The sequence below is a fragment of the Piliocolobus tephrosceles genome, chromosome 4, assembly GCF_002776525.5.
Source record: "Piliocolobus tephrosceles isolate RC106 chromosome 4, ASM277652v3, whole genome shotgun sequence".
NCBI lineage: Eukaryota > Metazoa > Chordata > Mammalia > Primates > Cercopithecidae > Piliocolobus > Piliocolobus tephrosceles.
This window is the reverse complement of record NC_045437.1, coordinates 77,485,001-77,504,225: the sequence shown is the minus strand read 5'-3', so window position 1 is coordinate 77,504,225 and position 19,225 is coordinate 77,485,001. Positions and strand designations below refer to the sequence as shown.

General features: G+C 38.7%; 1 protein-coding gene across 2 annotated transcripts in view; it reads right to left on the bottom strand.

Moving 5' to 3' along the window:
- MSH3 (mutS homolog 3) overlaps nt 1–19,225 on the bottom strand; it is a 230,807-nt gene that overhangs the window by 72,824 nt on the left and 138,758 nt on the right. For both annotated transcript variants that reach the window (XM_023214955.2, XM_023214956.2), the window contains exons 18-19: nt 18,661–18,768; nt 15,307–15,418 (exon numbers count right to left, since the gene is read on the bottom strand). In XM_023214955.2, coding sequence (XP_023070723.2) covers nt 15,307–15,418; nt 18,661–18,768 — 220 coding nt within the window. The remainder of the gene's footprint in view (nt 1–15,306; nt 15,419–18,660; nt 18,769–19,225) is intronic.

Below are 19,225 nucleotides of genomic sequence, written 5' to 3'. Positions count from 1 at the left end.
ACCTATATACTAACAAAAAGTACTTAGTAATTAATCTAATAAAAGATGTAAAAATCCTTTATAGAGAACACTTTAAAACTTTACTGAAAGGACTTAAAACCAAAATAAAAACACAGCAGGTCCTCAAATAATGTCATTTCATTCAATGTCATTTTATTACAAAATTAATAAGGAAAAATACATTCCCAGCCGGGGCACTGTCTTTGCCTGTGTGGATTTTCTCTGGGTATTCCAGTTTCCTCCCACATGCCAAAGATGTGCAAGTTAGGTTCATTGGTGTAATAGCCCCGGTCTGAGTGTGTGTGTGAGTGTGCCCTGTGATGGGATGGCATCCTGTCCAGGGCTGGTTCCTGCCTGGTGCCCTGCACTGCCACGATAGGCTCTGGCTACCCATGACTCTGAAATGGAATAAGTGGGCTGGAAAATGAATGAATACAAATGATTGTCAAGTAAAAATTCGTAAAGTATGTGATGATCATACAAATACATGACAATAAACTGATGTAACACAAAAGTGATAAGCAAGTCTGCCATATGTATTACTTGTTTTTGAGCTGCATGGTAGGAGGAGGTGCTTCTTACAATCGTCACTACACAAACATTTACTCCTTGATTTAACCCACCATCACTATGACCTCTGTTATTCCCTGATTTACCAAAAATTATGTATATAACAATCTTATTTGTTTTTATTAATATTTCTTAAACATATAGCTCATACTTATTTCAATGTTTAATATTAGAAGTGTGTTGGGTCTTTATTTAGAAGTTTGATGATGCTTTCTGTGGCCAGAAATATGACATAGTATGACAAATATGACATAATATGACAAAATATTAACTTTGTTTATATCCATTAGCCTATGGTAAAATTGGTTTCATTATACGTCATTTCACTTAAAGTTGCAGTTTTTTTTTTTTTTTGAAATAGGGTCTTGCTCTCTGGGCAAGAGTGCAATGGTGCAAACATGGCTCACTGTGCCTCAACCTTCTGTGCCTCAAGAGATCTTTCTGCCGCAGCCTCCCAAGTAGTTGGGACCACAGGTGGGTGTCATCACATCTCGGTAATTTTTTTGTAGAGATGGGGTCTCCCCATCCCAGGCTGGTCCTGGGCTCAAGTGATCCTCTCACTTCAGCCTCCCAATGTTCTGGGATTACAGGTGTAAGAGTTCATACCCAGCCAGCAGTTTCCAAGAACCCACTGAGAATGTTAAGTGAGGACTCACTGTATCTACTGTTTTCATAGAGGGACATATTCATATGTTCACATATATATCACAAAGATGTCAACGCCTCCCCAAATGGATCTATAGGGTCAATGCAATTCTAAAAAAAATCTCAAAATTTTTCCCCCAATTAATTGAGTAAGTTGATTCTAAAATAGAGGAGCAAATGCTAAAGAGAAGTCAGAAAGTTTTATTAGAAAAATAGAGGGGGAGAACTTTCCCTAAGATGTAAAAAGTTATTATAATGCTACAGTAAATAAGCTTGTGGGATTCTGGCTTACAGACAAACACTGACCAGTGAAAAGTAAGAGTTCAAAACAGTCCCATAAAAATTTGGAAACTTAATATATGATAAATAATTCCATAAACTGATGGGAAAAGGATGATTTGAAAATTGGTACAAAACAATTGATTATCCATATAGAAAGATATTAGATTCCTAACATATCCCAGCTACTTGGGAGGCTGAGGTAGGAGAATCACTTGAACCCAGGAGGCAGAGGTTGCGGTGAGCCAAGATCGTGCCACTGCATTCCAGCCTGGGCAACAAGAGCAAAACTCTGTCTTAATAAATAAATAAATAAATAAATAAATAAATAAATAAATAAATAAATAAATTCTGGGTAGATTGATTAATGACTTAAATTTGAAAATTAAACTTTAAAATGTTGATAAAAAATTATAGGAGAATATGTTTAAGACCTCAGGGATTGAAAGAATTCCTTATTTAAGGCACAACACCATTTACCCATAAAAGGAAGGACTGATACATTCAACTTCATTAAAGTTAAGGCTTTTGTTGTCATCAAAAGGTATCATACTGAGGCCGGGCAGTGGCCCACGCCTGTAATCCCAGTAATTTGGGAGGCCAAGGCAGGCAGATCACTTGAGGTCAGGAGTTTGAGACCAGCCAGTCCAACATGGTGAAACCCATTAGCTCGTGGTGGCGCACACCTGTAGTCCCAGCTCCTCAGGAGGCTGAGGCAGGAGAATCGCCTGAACCCCAGAGGCGAAGGATGCAGTGAGCCAAGATCAAGCCACTGCACTCCAGCCTGGGCGATAGAATAAGACTCCATCTCAAAGAAAGGGAGGGGAGCATCATATTGAAAGTGAAGACAAAAAATTACTCTAAGTAATCTCCTTAGACTTACATAGTTACATAAAATATTAGATTCTTCATCATTTAAAAGTTCTATGATACAAGTTCAATGTATTTAAAGTGTAGAATATCTCAAATTTTCTAATAAATAAATTATAATGTCTATTTCAGTATTTAATTGAGTACATTAGAGGAAATTTAGATGCTTGAAAAGTCAAAAATAATATTAAGAAGACTTAAGTGTATGGAGAAGTTTTTTCCACCATCCCTTCTAAAATGGCTTGCCTGATCACTACGTTTGTTTCCCAACCCACACAGCAGTTTTAACGCTCTTGGCTGTTTTGGTCTGAAGTTAGGTACCAAGACTACAACTTTGAGAGCCAGACACTGCTGAAGCAGGCAAGAGAAATACCAACACACTCAGTGCTTTCCTTTGGCATCTACTGAAACACAAAATGTGATGAAAGTTGTTAGACTAGAACAAACTTCAAATAAAAACTTCACTTTCTGGAGATCACGGGTGGATTCCTGTGGGTCTTTTGGCCCAAGGTATCAGAAAACAAACATTACAAGGTAAGTTATTCTATTCTGTCTTCACTCCTGTGACAGTGACCAAAAAGATCCCTATTGTTGAAGGCTAACAAAGAACAGGGCTGCCTAATCATATACATATCATCAAGGTCAAATTAATTACTTCCCTCCCAGAGTTTCATTCACTATTGCCAGGCATGGTGGTATAAACAATGATAGCCCTTCAGGCTGGATTTGTCACCTGCTGACTGTAGATCCTAGGACTCTGAGTGAACATAGGTGGTAGGTAGACAGTGGTCACTATGGGCCTTGGGTAAGACCCAGTGTTGTGCTGGCTTCAGGTCAGACCCAGTGCAGTCCCAGTGGTGGTGGTCACAGAGGTGCTTGTGTCACCCCTTCCTCAGCTCTAGGTGGCTCAGCAGAAACAGAGAGGCTCCGTTTGTTTGGGGGAAAGTAAAGGAAGAGACAACAGTCTTTGCCTAGAAATCCAGGGAATTTTCCAGAATAGTATGCAAGACCACCAAGGTGGTACCTCTAAGAGTCTACAAGGGCTACAGCATTACTGGGCTTAGGGTGCCCCCTAATGCAGACACAGCTGCAGTGACCACAGATTTAGATCAGAACACCCAAGTCCCTTTGAATACTTAGAAAGCCTTCCCAAGGACAAGTACAAACAAGCTAGACTGTGAAGGCTACAATAAATACCTAATTTTTCAATGCTCACCGGGTCAGACCTGAATCCAGAGCAACACTGGGTCTCACCCAAGGCCCATGGTGACCACTGTCTGACTACCATCTATGTTCGTTCAAAGTCCCAGGGCTCTACATAAACTAATGCAAAAAACTGAAGAGGATACACAAAAAGGGAAAGATATTCCACATGCATGGACTGGAAGAATAAATATTGTTTAAGTGTCCATACTACCTAAAGCAATCTACAGATTCAATGCAATCCCTAGTAAAAGACCAATGACATTCTTCTTCACAGAAATAGAAAAAAAAATCCTAAAATTTATATGGAAACACAAAAGGATCTGAATAGCCAAAGCCATCTTAAGCAAAAATAACAAAACTGGTGGAATCACATTATCTGACTTCAAGTTATACTACAGAGCTATAGTAACCAAAACTGCATGGTACTGGCATAAAAACAGACACACAGACCAATGGAACAAAATAGAGAACCCAGAAAGAAATTCACACACCTACAGTGCACTCATTTTTGACAAAGGTGCCAAGAACATATGCTGGTGAAAAAACAGTCTCTTCAATATCCCCATATAAAGAGGAATGAAACTGGACTCCTACCTCTCACCATGTAAAAAAATCAAATCAAAATGGATTAGAAACTTAAATCTAAAACCTCAAATTATGAAACTACTACAAGAAAACATTGGGGAAAATCTCCAGAACACTGGTCTGGGCAATAACTTCTTGAGGAATATCCCACAAACACAGGCAACCAAAGCAAAAATGGACAAATGGGATCACATCAAGTTATTAAATAAAAATCTGCACAGCTAAAGAAACAATCAACAAAGTGAAGAGACAACCCACAAAATGAGAGAAAATATTTGCAAACCATCCATCTGATAAAGGAAGGCTAACCAGACTATACAAGGAGCTCAAAGAACTCAACAGGAAAAAACTAAAAAAAAATTTTTAAGCCGGGCACGGTGGCTCAAGCCTGTAATCCCAGCACTTTGGGAGGCTGAGACGGGCGGATCACGAGGTCAGGAGATCGAGACCATCCTGGCTAACACGGTGAAACCCCGTCTCTACTAAAAATACAAAAACTAGCTGGGCGAGGTGGCGGGCGCCTGTAGTCTCAGCTACTCGGGAGGCTGAGGCAGGAGAATGGCGTAAACCCGGGAGGCGGAGCTTGCAGTGAGCTGAGATCGGGCCACTGCACTGCAGTCCGGGTGACAGAGCAAGACTCCGCCTCAAAAAAAAAAAAAAAAAAAAAAAAAAAATTTAAATGGGCAAAAGATCAAACGAAGACATACAAATAACAAACAGGCATATGAACAGGTGCAACATGATTGATCATCAGAGAAATGAAAATTGAAACTACCCATCTTACCCCAGTTAAATGACATATTCAAAAGATATGTGATAACAAATGCTGACGAGGATATGGAAAAAAGGTAACTCTTGTACACTATTGGTAGGAATGTAAGTTAGTACAACCATTACAGATAAGAGTTAAAGGTCCTCAGAAAACTAAAAATAGAACTACCATATGATCCAGCAGTTCCACTGCTAGGTATATATATGCCCAAAAGAAAGGAAATCAGTATATTGAAGAGATATCTGCATTGCCATGTTTATTGCAGCACTATTCACAATAGCCAAGATTTGGAAGTAAACTAAGTGTCCATCAACAGATGAATAGATAAAGAAAATGTGGTACATATACACAATGGAGTACTATTCAGCCATAAAAAAGAGTAAGATCCTGTCATTTGCAACAACATGGATGGAACTGGAGGATATTATGTTAAGTGAAATAAGCCAGCCATGAATTAAAACAATCGAACTCATGGAGATAAAGAGTAGAAGGATGGTTACCAGAGCCTGGGAAGGGTGGTAGGTGGTGAAGAGGGTGAATAGTCCTTGGGTACAAATATATAGTTACATACAATGAGTAAGATCTAGTATTTGATAGGACAACATGGTTACTATAGTCAACAAAATTTATTGTACATTTAAAAATAACTAAAAGAGTATAACTGGATTGTCTGTAACATAAAGGATAAATACCTGAGGTGATGGATATCCCAGCTGCCCTCATGTGAAGGTAACATTACACATTCTGTGTCTGTATCAAAACATCTCATGTTACCCATAAATATATACACCTACTATGTGCTCCCAATTTTTTTTTTTTTTTTTTTTTTTAAGAATCAATTCCATGAGGTACCGTGGCAGGATTATTCATGACAGCAAAGAGTAGGTAAAACAGTGAAACTTTTAAGGCAATAATGGTACATCCATACTGTTGAAAACCACGAAGCCATTAAAAATTATCTTAAGACTTTTTAAGAATATAGGAAAATATTCATGTTATAATATTAACTAAAAAAGCGGGATATAAAAATTTTTTATATAAAAAATGGCTATTTTTTTAAAAAATTGCAAAGAAAGACAAAGGAAACATTCCAAAATGTTAACAGTGGCTGTCTTTGGAATTAAGGAGCAATTTCCTCCCTTTCTTTGTATTTCGAAACTCAATTTAACACTTACTTGTAAATGGATTCTACAGCAATGAGAGTACTAATAACCATTTGTTCATTGAATGCATACTATGTCAAGTATTATACAAAAATTTTCACTGTGGTGTCAATTTCTGTGAGAGCCTTGATAAGCAAGAAAATGACAGAGTGTAAAAATAAAAGTATAAATATGAATAAAGAATAGGCTCACAAGTCAAGAAAGGTGGTTTCTAGTATGGAATTTGGGCAAGTCAATGCACCTCTCTAGGCTTCAGTTTCCTCCCCTCTAAAATCAGGGAGCTGAATTAAATGATCTCTTACCCTAAATTCAGGTACATTGCTTGAATATGTAGCCCTGGGTGGAATGAAAGAGCAGGAATTAAATTGGCACCAGAGCTCTGTCCCAGATTTGTTTGAAAGATGAGAAGTTGTGGAAATCGTTTGCATGAAGTACCTGGAAAAAGTGGTGCATGGTGAACCTGGTCAGACTTGGGGATACTGTTGTGGAGACAGATTTTTTTCCAGCCCCACTTCCTCACCACAGGATTTGAGGTTGTCAAAGAAGAACTAACTTCAAGGCTTTAGGAGCTAAATGTGTTCAATCCACTAAACTCAAATATTTGTAGGTGACAAAATGGTGGCTTTCCTAGTAAGCCCTAAGAGACCGCCAGTGGGAGATAAAGTTGTACACCAGGCCCTCTAGTAAACACCAGCGGGAAAAAAGACACGAGACTGAAGAATCAGGAGGTCTTCTAGGTGCATAAAACCGCCTGCCTCTGTGCCCACTGCCACTGCCCTGACAGGTGACTGCAGTGGCTCCTGCTGGGTCTTCCTGCTTCTCCTCTGCCCACAATCCACTCTCCATAGGGCAGCCAGACTGACTGTCATAAAAAGTAAAACAGAACTTGTCTTTTGCTAAAAGCCCTCATCCAGATCCTCAGAGCACTTCTGTCTAAAGGTCATAGTCTAAAGGCCATGTCTGCCTCTGACCTATTCTTCTACTACCCTCCACCATGTTCACTTGGTGCTAGCCAGACTTGATTTCTGCTCTCCTTCCACCTGCCAGAATACAACATGCTCGTTCCTGCCTTAAGGCCTTTCTACAGGTCTACACTCAAACATCAACTCCCAGGACACACATTCCTTGGCCACCCAGTCCAGCTAAGCCCTTCTGCTCTGTCATTCTCTATCACATCAGCCCCTTTTATTTTGTTTTAACCTTCTCTGAAACTACCTGAATTTTCTTGCTTGTTTATTATCAATCTCACTGCTAGAAAGTAAGTTCTCATGAGAGCAGGAACCGTGTCTTCTAGTTCATCCCCATTGCCTAGAACAAGGCTTGGCACAAAGAAGGCACCCAATAAACAGATCAAAGAGATGAATGTAATACACGAAAGGCATTACAGCGGAGATTTCCACCATGTTTACATTTCAAAAACAATCATTTGCATTCTCTATAAAAATCTATCAGGAACATATGACTCCCGTGTTTCCACGGTTCTCAAGATGACACAATAAGTAAGGAAATGGTCAAGAAATTTCACTCATCTAATGTGTTAATCTCTCTTTTAGCAAGGATCGTGTATATTTGAGGCAGCATACATCAAGGGTTCTCAGATATAAAAGACACATAAAATCTATCTGCAAGACCAGTTAGTACGAGTGAGTGTTCTAACCAAATAGCCAGAATCCGAAAGTTGGCAATAACCACCTCTCCACCTACTCTGGAGCCCACTGGGAATGACAGCAAACAAAAGCTGAAGTATCGCGCTGAAGGGACTATGTTTCTGGATAACAACTAGAGAGGACAGCCTTTGGCGAACCTATGGAGAGACTAGAAGTACATTATTTTAAGTGCTCACTTTAGTATTGGCAGTATCTCTCTGAATATCATCAATCAAGAAGATCTTAGTATTGTTTATCCAGTATCTAAACAGTGAGTCTAAACTTGTGATAACTAAGCAACTTCCATATAGAATGTCAACTTCTGTGGGGAAAGAGAAGATCTAAAAATAAGAGGCAAACTTCAAGGTATCATAAGAAAATCACAGATAACAAGTGCCAGGCACTGTGCTAATGATTTTATATGTATCACCTCATTTAGTTCTTAAAACAGCATCACAGGGTGATACTAATATTACTGGATTCCCTCATTATACAGGCGAGGAAACAGGCCTAGAGAAGCTAAATATCTTGCTGAGCAATGTAAAACAACTAAGTCGCAGAACTGGAAAGTTAAGGGAAGTTCATCCTCTGACCTGTCTCAATGGGGACGCTTGCCAAACGACAGAGAATCAGTCACTACTAAATAGGAGAAGACATGCTTTAGCTCCGTGTGTTCATCATTGAGTACACTAGAATGATGGACAGTCATAATATCCCTAAAGTCAGGAGATGTACAGCAGAAAAAAAAATAAAAATAAAATTGTCACATGTTAATTTCCAAGACCTGAAAAGCTAATTTTCCGTAAAAAAAAAAAAAAAAAAAAAAAAAAAAAAAAAAATCTTAAATAGGAAAACCTGAAAAACTAATTTTCCGAAAAAAAAAAAAAAAAAAAAAAAAAAGGTGCTATCTTCCTTGACAGGTATAAATATTGACAACTGCCTTTAAAGAAGAATTACAGGAGGACTATTTTTATAAGAGCTACAGACTGCTGGAAAAAGTTTGGTAGTTTCAAAGTGTTTTATTCCTCGAAAATATCAATCAACAGCAGGTTATGGTAAAAGACTCCTCCAGACAAGCTCTCAGCCAAATCTTTGCACTTTTAACCCAAGGTGAACTAGAAACAAAAAGAGGGGAAATGAGGTTGGAGAGTAGCACCAGCTGCATGTTGAGATGCCAAAGTCAGGACTTAAATCCCTCCAACACCTGGATCCTGCCCAATTTACATTCCCCTGGGTGTGAGGGCTGGCTGTGACCCAGCTCACTCACCTCCTTTTATAAATGAGGAAACCAAGACCCAGCGAGTATCGCAGTCTATCCAAAATGACAGTGAAACGAGAGCAGAGCAGGATTTGAATTTAAATCTCCTACCACTGTGAGCCGCTTTCCCACTACACCTGTGTACCAAAAGTAGTACGTGAGAACTTTAAAACCAGAGCAAAGAAAGCGCTCACAAAGAAAGGGATTTTTTCTGGCCAGAGGCTGGTGAAGGCTCTCAGGAAGAGGCAGTGTTTTGTTGGGTCCTGCAGGAAGAGTGTGAGCCCAATCAATGCAGACAGGTAAGAGATAAGAAGAGAGGGGAAGGCCATTGTGAGCACAGACAGCAGTGCAGGTCAGAACACTTTATCAGACAAACGTTCTTCTCTATCCATTATTTCAGAAGCAGGAGAGAGAAGAACCAGAGGAAAGGACTGACAGGAAAACAATATTCAATTGCCATTAATATTTCCCAGAATTTTAATCCATGGGCCCATGATTCAAAGATCATGCTATGTGAAAAACACCTTTACAGCATAATCTATGAGAATGTAATTTAGCCATGGAATTAAATCAAGCTTAAAGCTCAGACATATTTTATGGTATACATTATTACTGTTCTGCTTGGTAATTAGCCACAAATTGCCAACAGCTTATGAATATTTCTGTAATTAGTTTTTTAAACTTTTATACAGCCAAAGCAAGTATTTCTGGGCCAGCTAGACATTATTTGTGCTGAGATAAGGGAAGGAATCGGGAAGTCTGTCCTCATCTTTACCAGCTTCAAGCACTTGTTCATGTAACAAACGCATGAGCACCCATTCCATACCACATGCGGAGCTAACGACTGAAGCACCCCAGGCCCATCTTGATCTCACAAGAAGGGACTGTGACTAGCATCTCAGTGTCTACCCTGTCCCAGCAATAAAACACCTGGGTGGTGAATTCCGCTTGGGCCAGAGAGTTACAGGGTTCGAGCGCTTCCTGGGAATCTTCCTGTTCTGCATGTTTGACTCATTTTCTTCCCACCTAACAAACTGAGAAGCTGTCAACCACTCTCTCCCCTCCCCTCCATCAGTTGAAATTTATATTATTTATACTAAAAACAAAAACCTTACAAATGAACTGAAAACCCCAACTTTAACTGCTGTTGAAAATCCATCCACTAAAAAAACAGTCATTTGGTTTAGCAAACAAACAATCCTGGCAGAGCTGAGATTGCAGTGGGTATGCTGGGTTTTCTCTAAGCAGCAGTCCTGGGCTGCCTCACAAGGTGACAGGGTGCAAAGACACTGATCCCTTAACCCACAGGTGGCGGGTGGGGCTGGGGCAGCCACAGTCCCTGGGCCGGCCTCCTTGGCCTCTGAGCAACCTCTTCCTTCTCCTTTTAATCCGGTGTTCCATTAAAATACTATCGTTTTCTATATGATGCAAAGTGAAAAAGGTTGGAAAGCACTGGCTTGCCTTAAAATATGTTTATGTTTTGGGAAACAGTTCAAGACGACGCATCCTGAGTAACTTCCGGCAGATCATTTCCCCTTTCGGAACCATAGTTTACTCAGAAGTATGAAGAGGTGGTTACACTAAAAGATCCCAAATTTCCCTTTAGTTTGACAGTAAAATGATTCTGTAAATTGGGGAAATCCCCATATAATATCCTGAAAAATAACATTTTGTGTAGAAAATAAAAGGCAAAAATTTCAAGTAAGACTTGGAGACTGCTAAAGGCTTCCAGCTAATCCTTACTGATTTAATCAATCTGATTAGGTGCCAGCTATGTGCCAGAGAACTGTGACTGATCCAGGGATTACACATAGGTGACAGAGTACAGTCCCTGTTTGCTTCATGCTTATAGTCCACTGGGAAAGGCAGACAAAAAAAAAGAATGATTATAATTTGGTGGAATAAGTACTGAGATGTGGAGAAATAGAGTGGCAAGGGTATGTGAGAGGGCTACTCATCCCAGCTGGGCAAAGGAAGGCTGAGTGCAAGAGCTGACATCCAAGGCAAGACTTGAACAAACCAGAGCTGGGGAGTGGGGTGGGTGATTGGTGGGTGGATGTGGGAGTGTGTGAGGCGGGAGTAGTTGGGGTGGGGAAAGATGACATTCTAGGCAGAGGGAACACCATCTGCCAAGTCCCAGAGGCACAGTGACTTGGGAACGGCATGAACTCCAATCTGGCTGGAGTGTGAAGCATGAATTCAAAAGGGAGAGTGGCATGGCAGGTTCCAGAAGCCTTGTGGCTGCAGAGTAGAGAATCCATGGAGGTGGGCAGAGTGGAGGAGGAAGCTCCAGTGGTGACCACATGTATAAATGCTTGGATTATACAGTGAATCAAGGAAGAGGAAAAAAAGAAAGAGGGTTTTAAAAAGTATTCTTAAAACTGGGAGAGGAAAAGCGGGCAGAAAGTTGGCTTATTCAGAGGCACTATAATAAGTTCACGTAATACAGAATACAGAAAAGTATACTCTTAATTACATTTACAAAACACCAGTTCTTAAAACCCCGTGATTATCAAAAACAACAATGTCATTTAACTTTGAAATTATTTTCAGGGTATATTTTATAATTAACATTCATAAAATATTTTAAATTGAATTTTACGTAAGTTCTTTCTCAACACTATCCCTATATATAAATTTTTACCCTGAAAAATAGAATGCACTTCACCATAGCAACAGTTCTATATCAACTCCTACTCAAGTTAGAAAAAGCATATGTAATAGAAATGAATATTCTGGAATATTCTGAGGTGCCTGCTTGGAAAAAAAAATTACTCCATTTATTTTGTAAAGATTTAAATATAAGAGTTCAATGTTCTTTAAAACGTTATTGTAATTAGACAGAAGGCTATTTTAGTTCTTCAAATCTTGTTTTATTAAAGCGTAACATACTTTTTAAAAGAAAAGAATGAAAAAGGAAAGAAGAAATGAAAGAAAGAAGTCAATTTCTTGGGGTAATATTCTTGGGGTCAAGTAGATGGGCATGGAAACAAAACAGGAAATTATTTTAAGAGACTTATAGTCCTAATATTTAGTTCCTTTATTTATATTTAACTTACATTACTTTCTCAAGAAAAGCTATATCCTACTGGTATTATGAGAACTGAAAAAAAATTCTTATGTTGACATAGTCTTTTTTTTTTTTTTGAGACAGTCTCACTCTGTTGCTCGGGCTAGAGTGCAGTGGCCTCCCAGGTTCAAGCAATTCTCCTGCCTCAGCCTCCCGAGTAGCTGGAATTGCAGGGAGGCGCCACCATGCCCAGCTAATTTTTATATGTTTAGTAGAGACAGGGTTTCGCCATGTTGGCCAGGCTGGTCTCGACCTCCTGACCTCAACTGATCCTCCCGCCTAGGCCTCCCAAAGACATAGTCTTCTTTTTAAAAACAGTAAAAAGATTGGTACTTATTAACTTGTTTGATTAATAAATATAAAAATTTCCTAATACATATGAAGAGGTTTATAGACACTGGGTCTTAGGTTGCTATGGTATGAATATTTGTGTCTCTCCCAAATTCGTATGTTGAAATCCTAACCTGCAAGGCAATGGTATTAGAAGATGGGGCCTTCAGGAGATGGTAAGTTCATGAGGGCCTAAGAAAGACCCCTTACCCCTTCCACTGTGTGAGTACATGGGTAAGAGACCCTTTACCCATTCCACCATGTGAGGTGCCATCTAGGAACCAGGAAACAGGCCCACATCAGAAACTGATCTGCTGGTACCTTGATCTTGGACTTTCCAGTCTCTAGAACTCTGAGAAATAAATTTCTGTTATTTATGAGCTACTCAGTCTATGATATTTTGTTATAGCAGCTGAACAGACTAAGACATGCATTATATACTACCAACAAGTCTTGTTATGATATGAAAATGCAATATTAAACTAGATGTCATTCAAAGTATTTCCTTTCACATCCGCCTCTCATGGCCAGCCAAATGCACAATGCCACACATCTCTGCCACCCTTGCTCACAGCCTGAGGTAGAATACTCTGTTACAGTCCCAGCTCACTACTATTCTGAGCTTTCTCTGACCTACATTCCAAATGCTCCCCTACATCTCAATTTTTCACTATCCTCAGAAAAGTTCCTTAGTACTTCTGTTTCTAACTACCTTGCTTAACATTTCCTTCATACACTAAAATGAAACCTGGCTGGCTGTTTGTTATTCCCCTGCAGCTCCCTCATTTGGGGGCTGACCTTTTTCTGCCACATCCAACCATGGACCATATACCTCAGGGTTCAGGGTTCAGAAGTTCTTCTTTGCTTCCTTAGGGCTTTACCACTGTCTGTCCTCAATCTAAGCCATCTATAAACTTCGCAATTCCCAATCACCATTCCTTGAAATCTCGGACACCTGGATCCTTGTTGTCCTCTATGGCTAATCTTGCTGTTATCTTAGATTTCAACATTCACATGGACAACTTTTTCCCAAACTCTGTTCCTTGATCTCTTCATCTCCAAAGACCTTCTCCCTTCTGCTACCCACCTTCTATAGCCATAAATAGGATCTTGCCATCACCTAGAAGAACACCACATCTGATATCAGAAAGTCAGGCATTTTATTCTCTGATACCTTCTCTCTCACATAACTACTCCCTACATATTAATTTTTTGACCCATCACCATCCCATTTTACCCCATGTCCTTGACCAAATTCTCCTCAGGTTTCTCTGAGCCCTATTCTGGACTAGTTCTCAACTCTGACCTATAAAAACCTACAGACTTTGAGTAAAAATGATTTTGTCCACCTTCCCTACTTAGAAGCAAGCCCACTAGCATAGTTTCTAACAGCTCAAGGCTGCATCCTTAGGATGACCCCAGCCCCACTAAAAGTACCTGCCTGAGAAAGCTTGGTGCTGCCAAGATTCACCATCCCAGCCAAAATTTGGTGACAGGCAGCCAGATGCTGAAGCCCTTCTTAGAACAGTTACCTTAGAAAGCTTGCAATTATAAAGACTTTTTCTGCCCCTTTGGGATGTAAATCTATCACCCAAAATTGTCTTTTTAAGGACCAGAGAGCTGACTCTAGGGACCAGAGAGCTGACTCTTTGAAATGTGGTATTAGCAAACAATTAGTAAACCCACATGGGTTTCACATAACCACACCTCACTCGCTTTCCTCCCCCAGCTCATTTCCTTTTCCTGTTCCCTCATACTCCCTTTAAAACACCCAGTCATCTATGCCAAAATGAAGTCAAGTTCAATTCACACCGGACTCTTCCCTACTGCAGGAGTATTATTGAATAAGATCAATCCTTGCCACTTCAGTGCCCAGCTCCATTTAGCTTTGACAATGGAACTCACACACCCTGCCACCACTTCACTATTTTTCCCCATCTTCTATCACTCTCTTGCTAGTATTCTTAATCTTTTAGGGGGAAAAACGTAAATTTCTTCATATAAGTAAACTGGCCTCTTCCTTATCTCTGAACACTTCTTTCTTTACACTCTGCACTCCAACCTCACTCATCGTCTTTCAATTCCTTGAATTCATCCTGCTATGCTTCACTTCCAACAACTGCCATGCTGGTTCTTCTACCTGGAATACTCCCCTAACAATACCATGGCTTGCACTGACTCATTCTTCAGTTGGTATCTCATCCCTGGGGAACATTCCTCAATGCTTCCCCGCCCTTGGGTTAGGTCAACCTGCCACCTATCCCCAGGCCATCCTGGTCTCCTCCAACATGCCATGCACTAAGCTGTATTGCACTAGCCTGTCTTCTCTGCTATACAACAAGCTCTGTGAGGGCAGGGAAGAGTTCTGTCTTGCTTACCACTCTCTGTTCCTAATACTCGCTTTGTTACCTGAGACACAGGCACTCAGTAAGTATGTGTTAAATAAATTAAGTATTCAGGATCATTCGTGTTATGTAAGAGAAATACAGCCCCTATAATGAAAATTCTCATCACTGGAATCTGCAAAGGCATCTCTGATTCTTTCACAGAACATCTGAAAATAGTCATAGTACAAAGGATGGAATACTACATGCTAACATGAATTTGCAAAACTATGGTATTATTCCAACTCTATTTGCATATTGGGTATTTACAAATGTAAAGTATTTTTATTGGGTTACCTAGGATAACTAATTAGAACTAAACTTTTAGTTACTAAACCTATTGATAATCTTTCATTGGAAATAGTACCAATTCCACATTTCATGGTAAATATAAAACTATGTCCAGGCTTAGCCCATTTAAAGCCAAAGTTGAAATTTCGGTAACTTTTAATTATAAAAATGTTTCTTTCGTATTTAAAAGTTTGGGATGTTATGTCGACTTATTGTTTTGTATTATATGGTACTTACTGATAAATCTGTACTATTGGGAACATATTGATCCTGTTCTCCCAGCAATACATCAATCACAGGGTGCCTTCCATTTTTTATTATGATTTTTCTTTCTTCTTGTACAGTTGGTCTGCAAAAAGAAGTATGTTTCAATTTACTAGGCATGGAAATAGCCTTAAAAAAAAAAACAAAAAAAAACTCTAAGACAGCATGAAAAATTTCAGTCCTGTTTGTACGACAGAAAACAAAACTTTAAACGTAGATTTTAAGAACATATGTCCAGAATAAAACCTTGAGTATAAAAGTTAAATTTGAACTATAAAATAAAAATTGGGAAAATATTTATAATTGTGCAATGAAGCACATACTTTAGAAGAGTCTTATAAATGGCTTCACCCTTGTAGTTTACCTTTACGAGATCTTGTTTTTCTTTTTTCTTTTTTTTTTTAAGAGATAGGGTCTCACTGTACTGCCCAGGCTGGAGTGCAGTGACTATTCATAGACACAATTATAGCACACTATAGCCTCAAGCTCCTGGGCTCAAGTGATCCTCTTGCCTCAGCCTCTTCAGGAGGCTGGGACTATAGGTGCATGTCACCATGCTGGGCTTTATTTTTCATTTTTCTATTATTGTCTGAGATCAAACTAATATTTTCACTAGTAAAGATAACAGTTCAGATTATTGCTACCGAATATAATAAAGCAAATCACATAAAATTATTTCTAGATGTAATTATTAAACTATGTGTTGGACTTGGAAACGAAATGACCTAAAATTTTCATACGCTGTTTCATTAAAACATCTTTCTATGGCCTTTTGTATCTTTTACTTGGATACAAGAATCATATTTTGGCCTTGTTGTTCTTTAAGTTTTTTAAAGACCTCTATATCTGTTTTATCTACAGCTTTAGCTGTGTATTCAAGACCCTCTGAGCCCTGCCTTACTCTCAGCTCTCCTTCCCAGATGTTACTACTGAGACCAGCTTGCTGTCTACCTTTTCCAACCTTCTTCTGTGCATTTATGTTTATGTATGCATCATACTGGTTGTGATTTCTTTAGAAAAGTCATACTGTAATATATCATTCTGTAATTTAAAAAATTCAACAGTTTATTTTAACCCCCAGTACATACACAAAAAATAGATTTCACCATTTACTATCTGGATATAATATATTCCTTTAAAGTCATTTCACAAATAATTTTACAGAAATGAGAATAAGGGGATAGTAAAAAAAAACCTCATGACAGATTTTCATACGAATTTAAACACAGCAAATCTCAAAAAGTTTTATTCCATATTCTCCTGGTTTTCAAGGCATATATATCTGAAATGGGTAACACATTCTGAAGGTCATTGCTCATCAGCTGTCAAGCATGCACCTGGAACATATTCATTCATAAATACTAAATTCCAAATTTCAATACATTTCTAATAGGTTCTGGAGCTGATTATTTCTGATTCTTTTCACATTTGTATCAACGAAAATGCAAATACTTGAAGTTTTCGAAATATTTTAAAGTTTATAATTTTCTTAAAGAGATGGTCATTTTTGCTCCATAATTGCAAAATATTTTCATTTTTTGACTTATCAACACCAATTAGAATAATCAAGTGGGTACCTTTATTTCTATATCCTTTTTCAATCTCCTGTCTATAAATTATAACCTATAAATTGTATCAAGTAAATTTTAGTGAATAAATATTATAAAAGATAGAAGAATACTATCACGTCTTTCAGCAAAACAGGATAGTCCAGGTTCTTGTCACCAAATATTACATGATGAATGTTTCCTATTGAATGATTAACTGGACGAGAATAACAGAGTTCATTTTGCCCTTACAAATACATTATTCATACACCAATCCTTGAGTTTGAGAAAATTCACCTAGGATATTGTCTGAGCATTCAGAATCTCAGATTTTGCTGATACATGAAATTTCACCATCACCATGAATATCCAGGGCACTGGTTTCTTTCTCTTCACATTCATCATCCGATTAACCTAATAATTATGAAAGGCCTTCTGTCAATTTTTTTCTCTTTGCCTTTATGGGTGAACAATGAAAAATTCTGAATTTTCAACCATATTCAATGAAAGTTAGAAGCAGACTCCAACTGTGGCATCTGCACTCTTCTTTTATATCTTCTTGGAAGATGATATAACACAGGCAATACAATAAGAAAACGGATGATGTGATAGTGATTTCTCTCCTCACTTCTGCATCATCATTCTCCCATTTTCTTTTCATTTTAGACATTTTTTTTTTTTTTTTTTGAGACAGGGTCTCGCTCTGTCACTCAGGCACTGTAGCCTTAAACTTCTGAGCTAAAGCAATCCTCAGCCTCCCAAGCAGCTGGAACTACAGGTGTGCACTCTACGCCCAGCTAATTTTTTAATTTTTGTAGTGATGGGGTCTCAGTATGTTGCCCAGGTTGGTCTCAAACGCCCAGTTTCAAGAGACGTTCCTGCCTCAGCCTCCCAAAATGCTGGGATTATAGGCATGAGCCACCACGCCCAGCCTTGCTTTTTCTTAAGTATATATAAACTCAAGCTTTTGGAAGACATACAACTTGTATGAAAGTTCTGTCTGAATTTTTTTTTTGAGACAGAGTCTCACTCTGTCGCCCAAACTGGAATGCAGTGGCAGGGTCTTGGCTCACTACAACCTCCTCCGCCTCCTGGGTTCAAGCAATTCTCCCACCTCAGCTTCCCAAGTAGCTGGGATTACAGGCACGTGACATCATGCCCAGATAATTTTTATATTTTTATTAGAGATGGGGTTTCATCATGTTCGCCAGGATGGTCTTGATCTTCTGATCTTGTGATCCGCCTGCCTTGGCCTCCCAAAGTGCTGGGATTACAGGCGTGAGCCACCATGCCTGGCCACCTGAATTTTAAAGTTAGATTTGTTTGTGCTAACATCCTTTATGAAAAAGAGAATAAATATTCCATGTTGGGATGTTTAGAGGTCAATAAAGAATAGTGGGATGAATATGGGCTCTTAACAAAAGGAACAGATCACTGAAATGCCCCCCAGTCCCTATTCTTCTCAGTCTTTTCTTGCCTAATCAAACTTTTATAATTATAAGTGTTCAAGTAAAAGCTAACAAATGAAAAGAGTGCTGAAACTTTATAAAAAAAGTCACCTACATAAACTTTAACATCTGCTTTCATTGTACTCAGTGACAGAGCAAGCAGGAAATGAATTTAATTTTCAAATCAAGCCATATATGTATGACATTCAGCTTTCCCAAGAGTCTAACACATTTGAGTAACTGTAATATTTTATAATAAAGACACTATAATTAATTGAATAATGTCATCTTATCTAAGGCACTGATAGAGGGGAAAATGAAAAATATATTACCTGCAGTAATCTCCTTGCTTAGCGACCTTGGCCAGGGAGAAAATGCAGTCAACAGTTGCTAGGTGATGCACTGCTTTACACAAGTAGTGATAATGTTCACTGAATTTCCTACAGAAGCAGCAGCAACAACGAAAAGGTGAGCAAACTGATTTCTTAGACCTATAACAGCTCTACAACAAGCAATCACTTTATCAGCTAGTGTAAGCGTACAGATGATTAGCAGGCATTCCTAACAGTTAAGAGAAATGGAGATTACACCAAACAGATTTACTTTTTAATACAATAATTAAATTACTGAGGCTTCTTTTTGTTTTGTATATAAATTTAAAACAGCTTCTGTGTACAGATATCAACTATTAAGAATATATCACAGATTTCATCTGACCCTGACATTTGAACTTAAGCTATAACATAAATATAGCAGTCATTTTCATTTCGCTTCAATAACATCATGAAATATTCATGTACATCAGCTTCCCCTGTGCTTCTTCATAGCATCCTCCAAACCTGGAATAACAGTTTCAATACCTTTTTCTCATACTAAACTGGAAGCTTCTTGAGAACA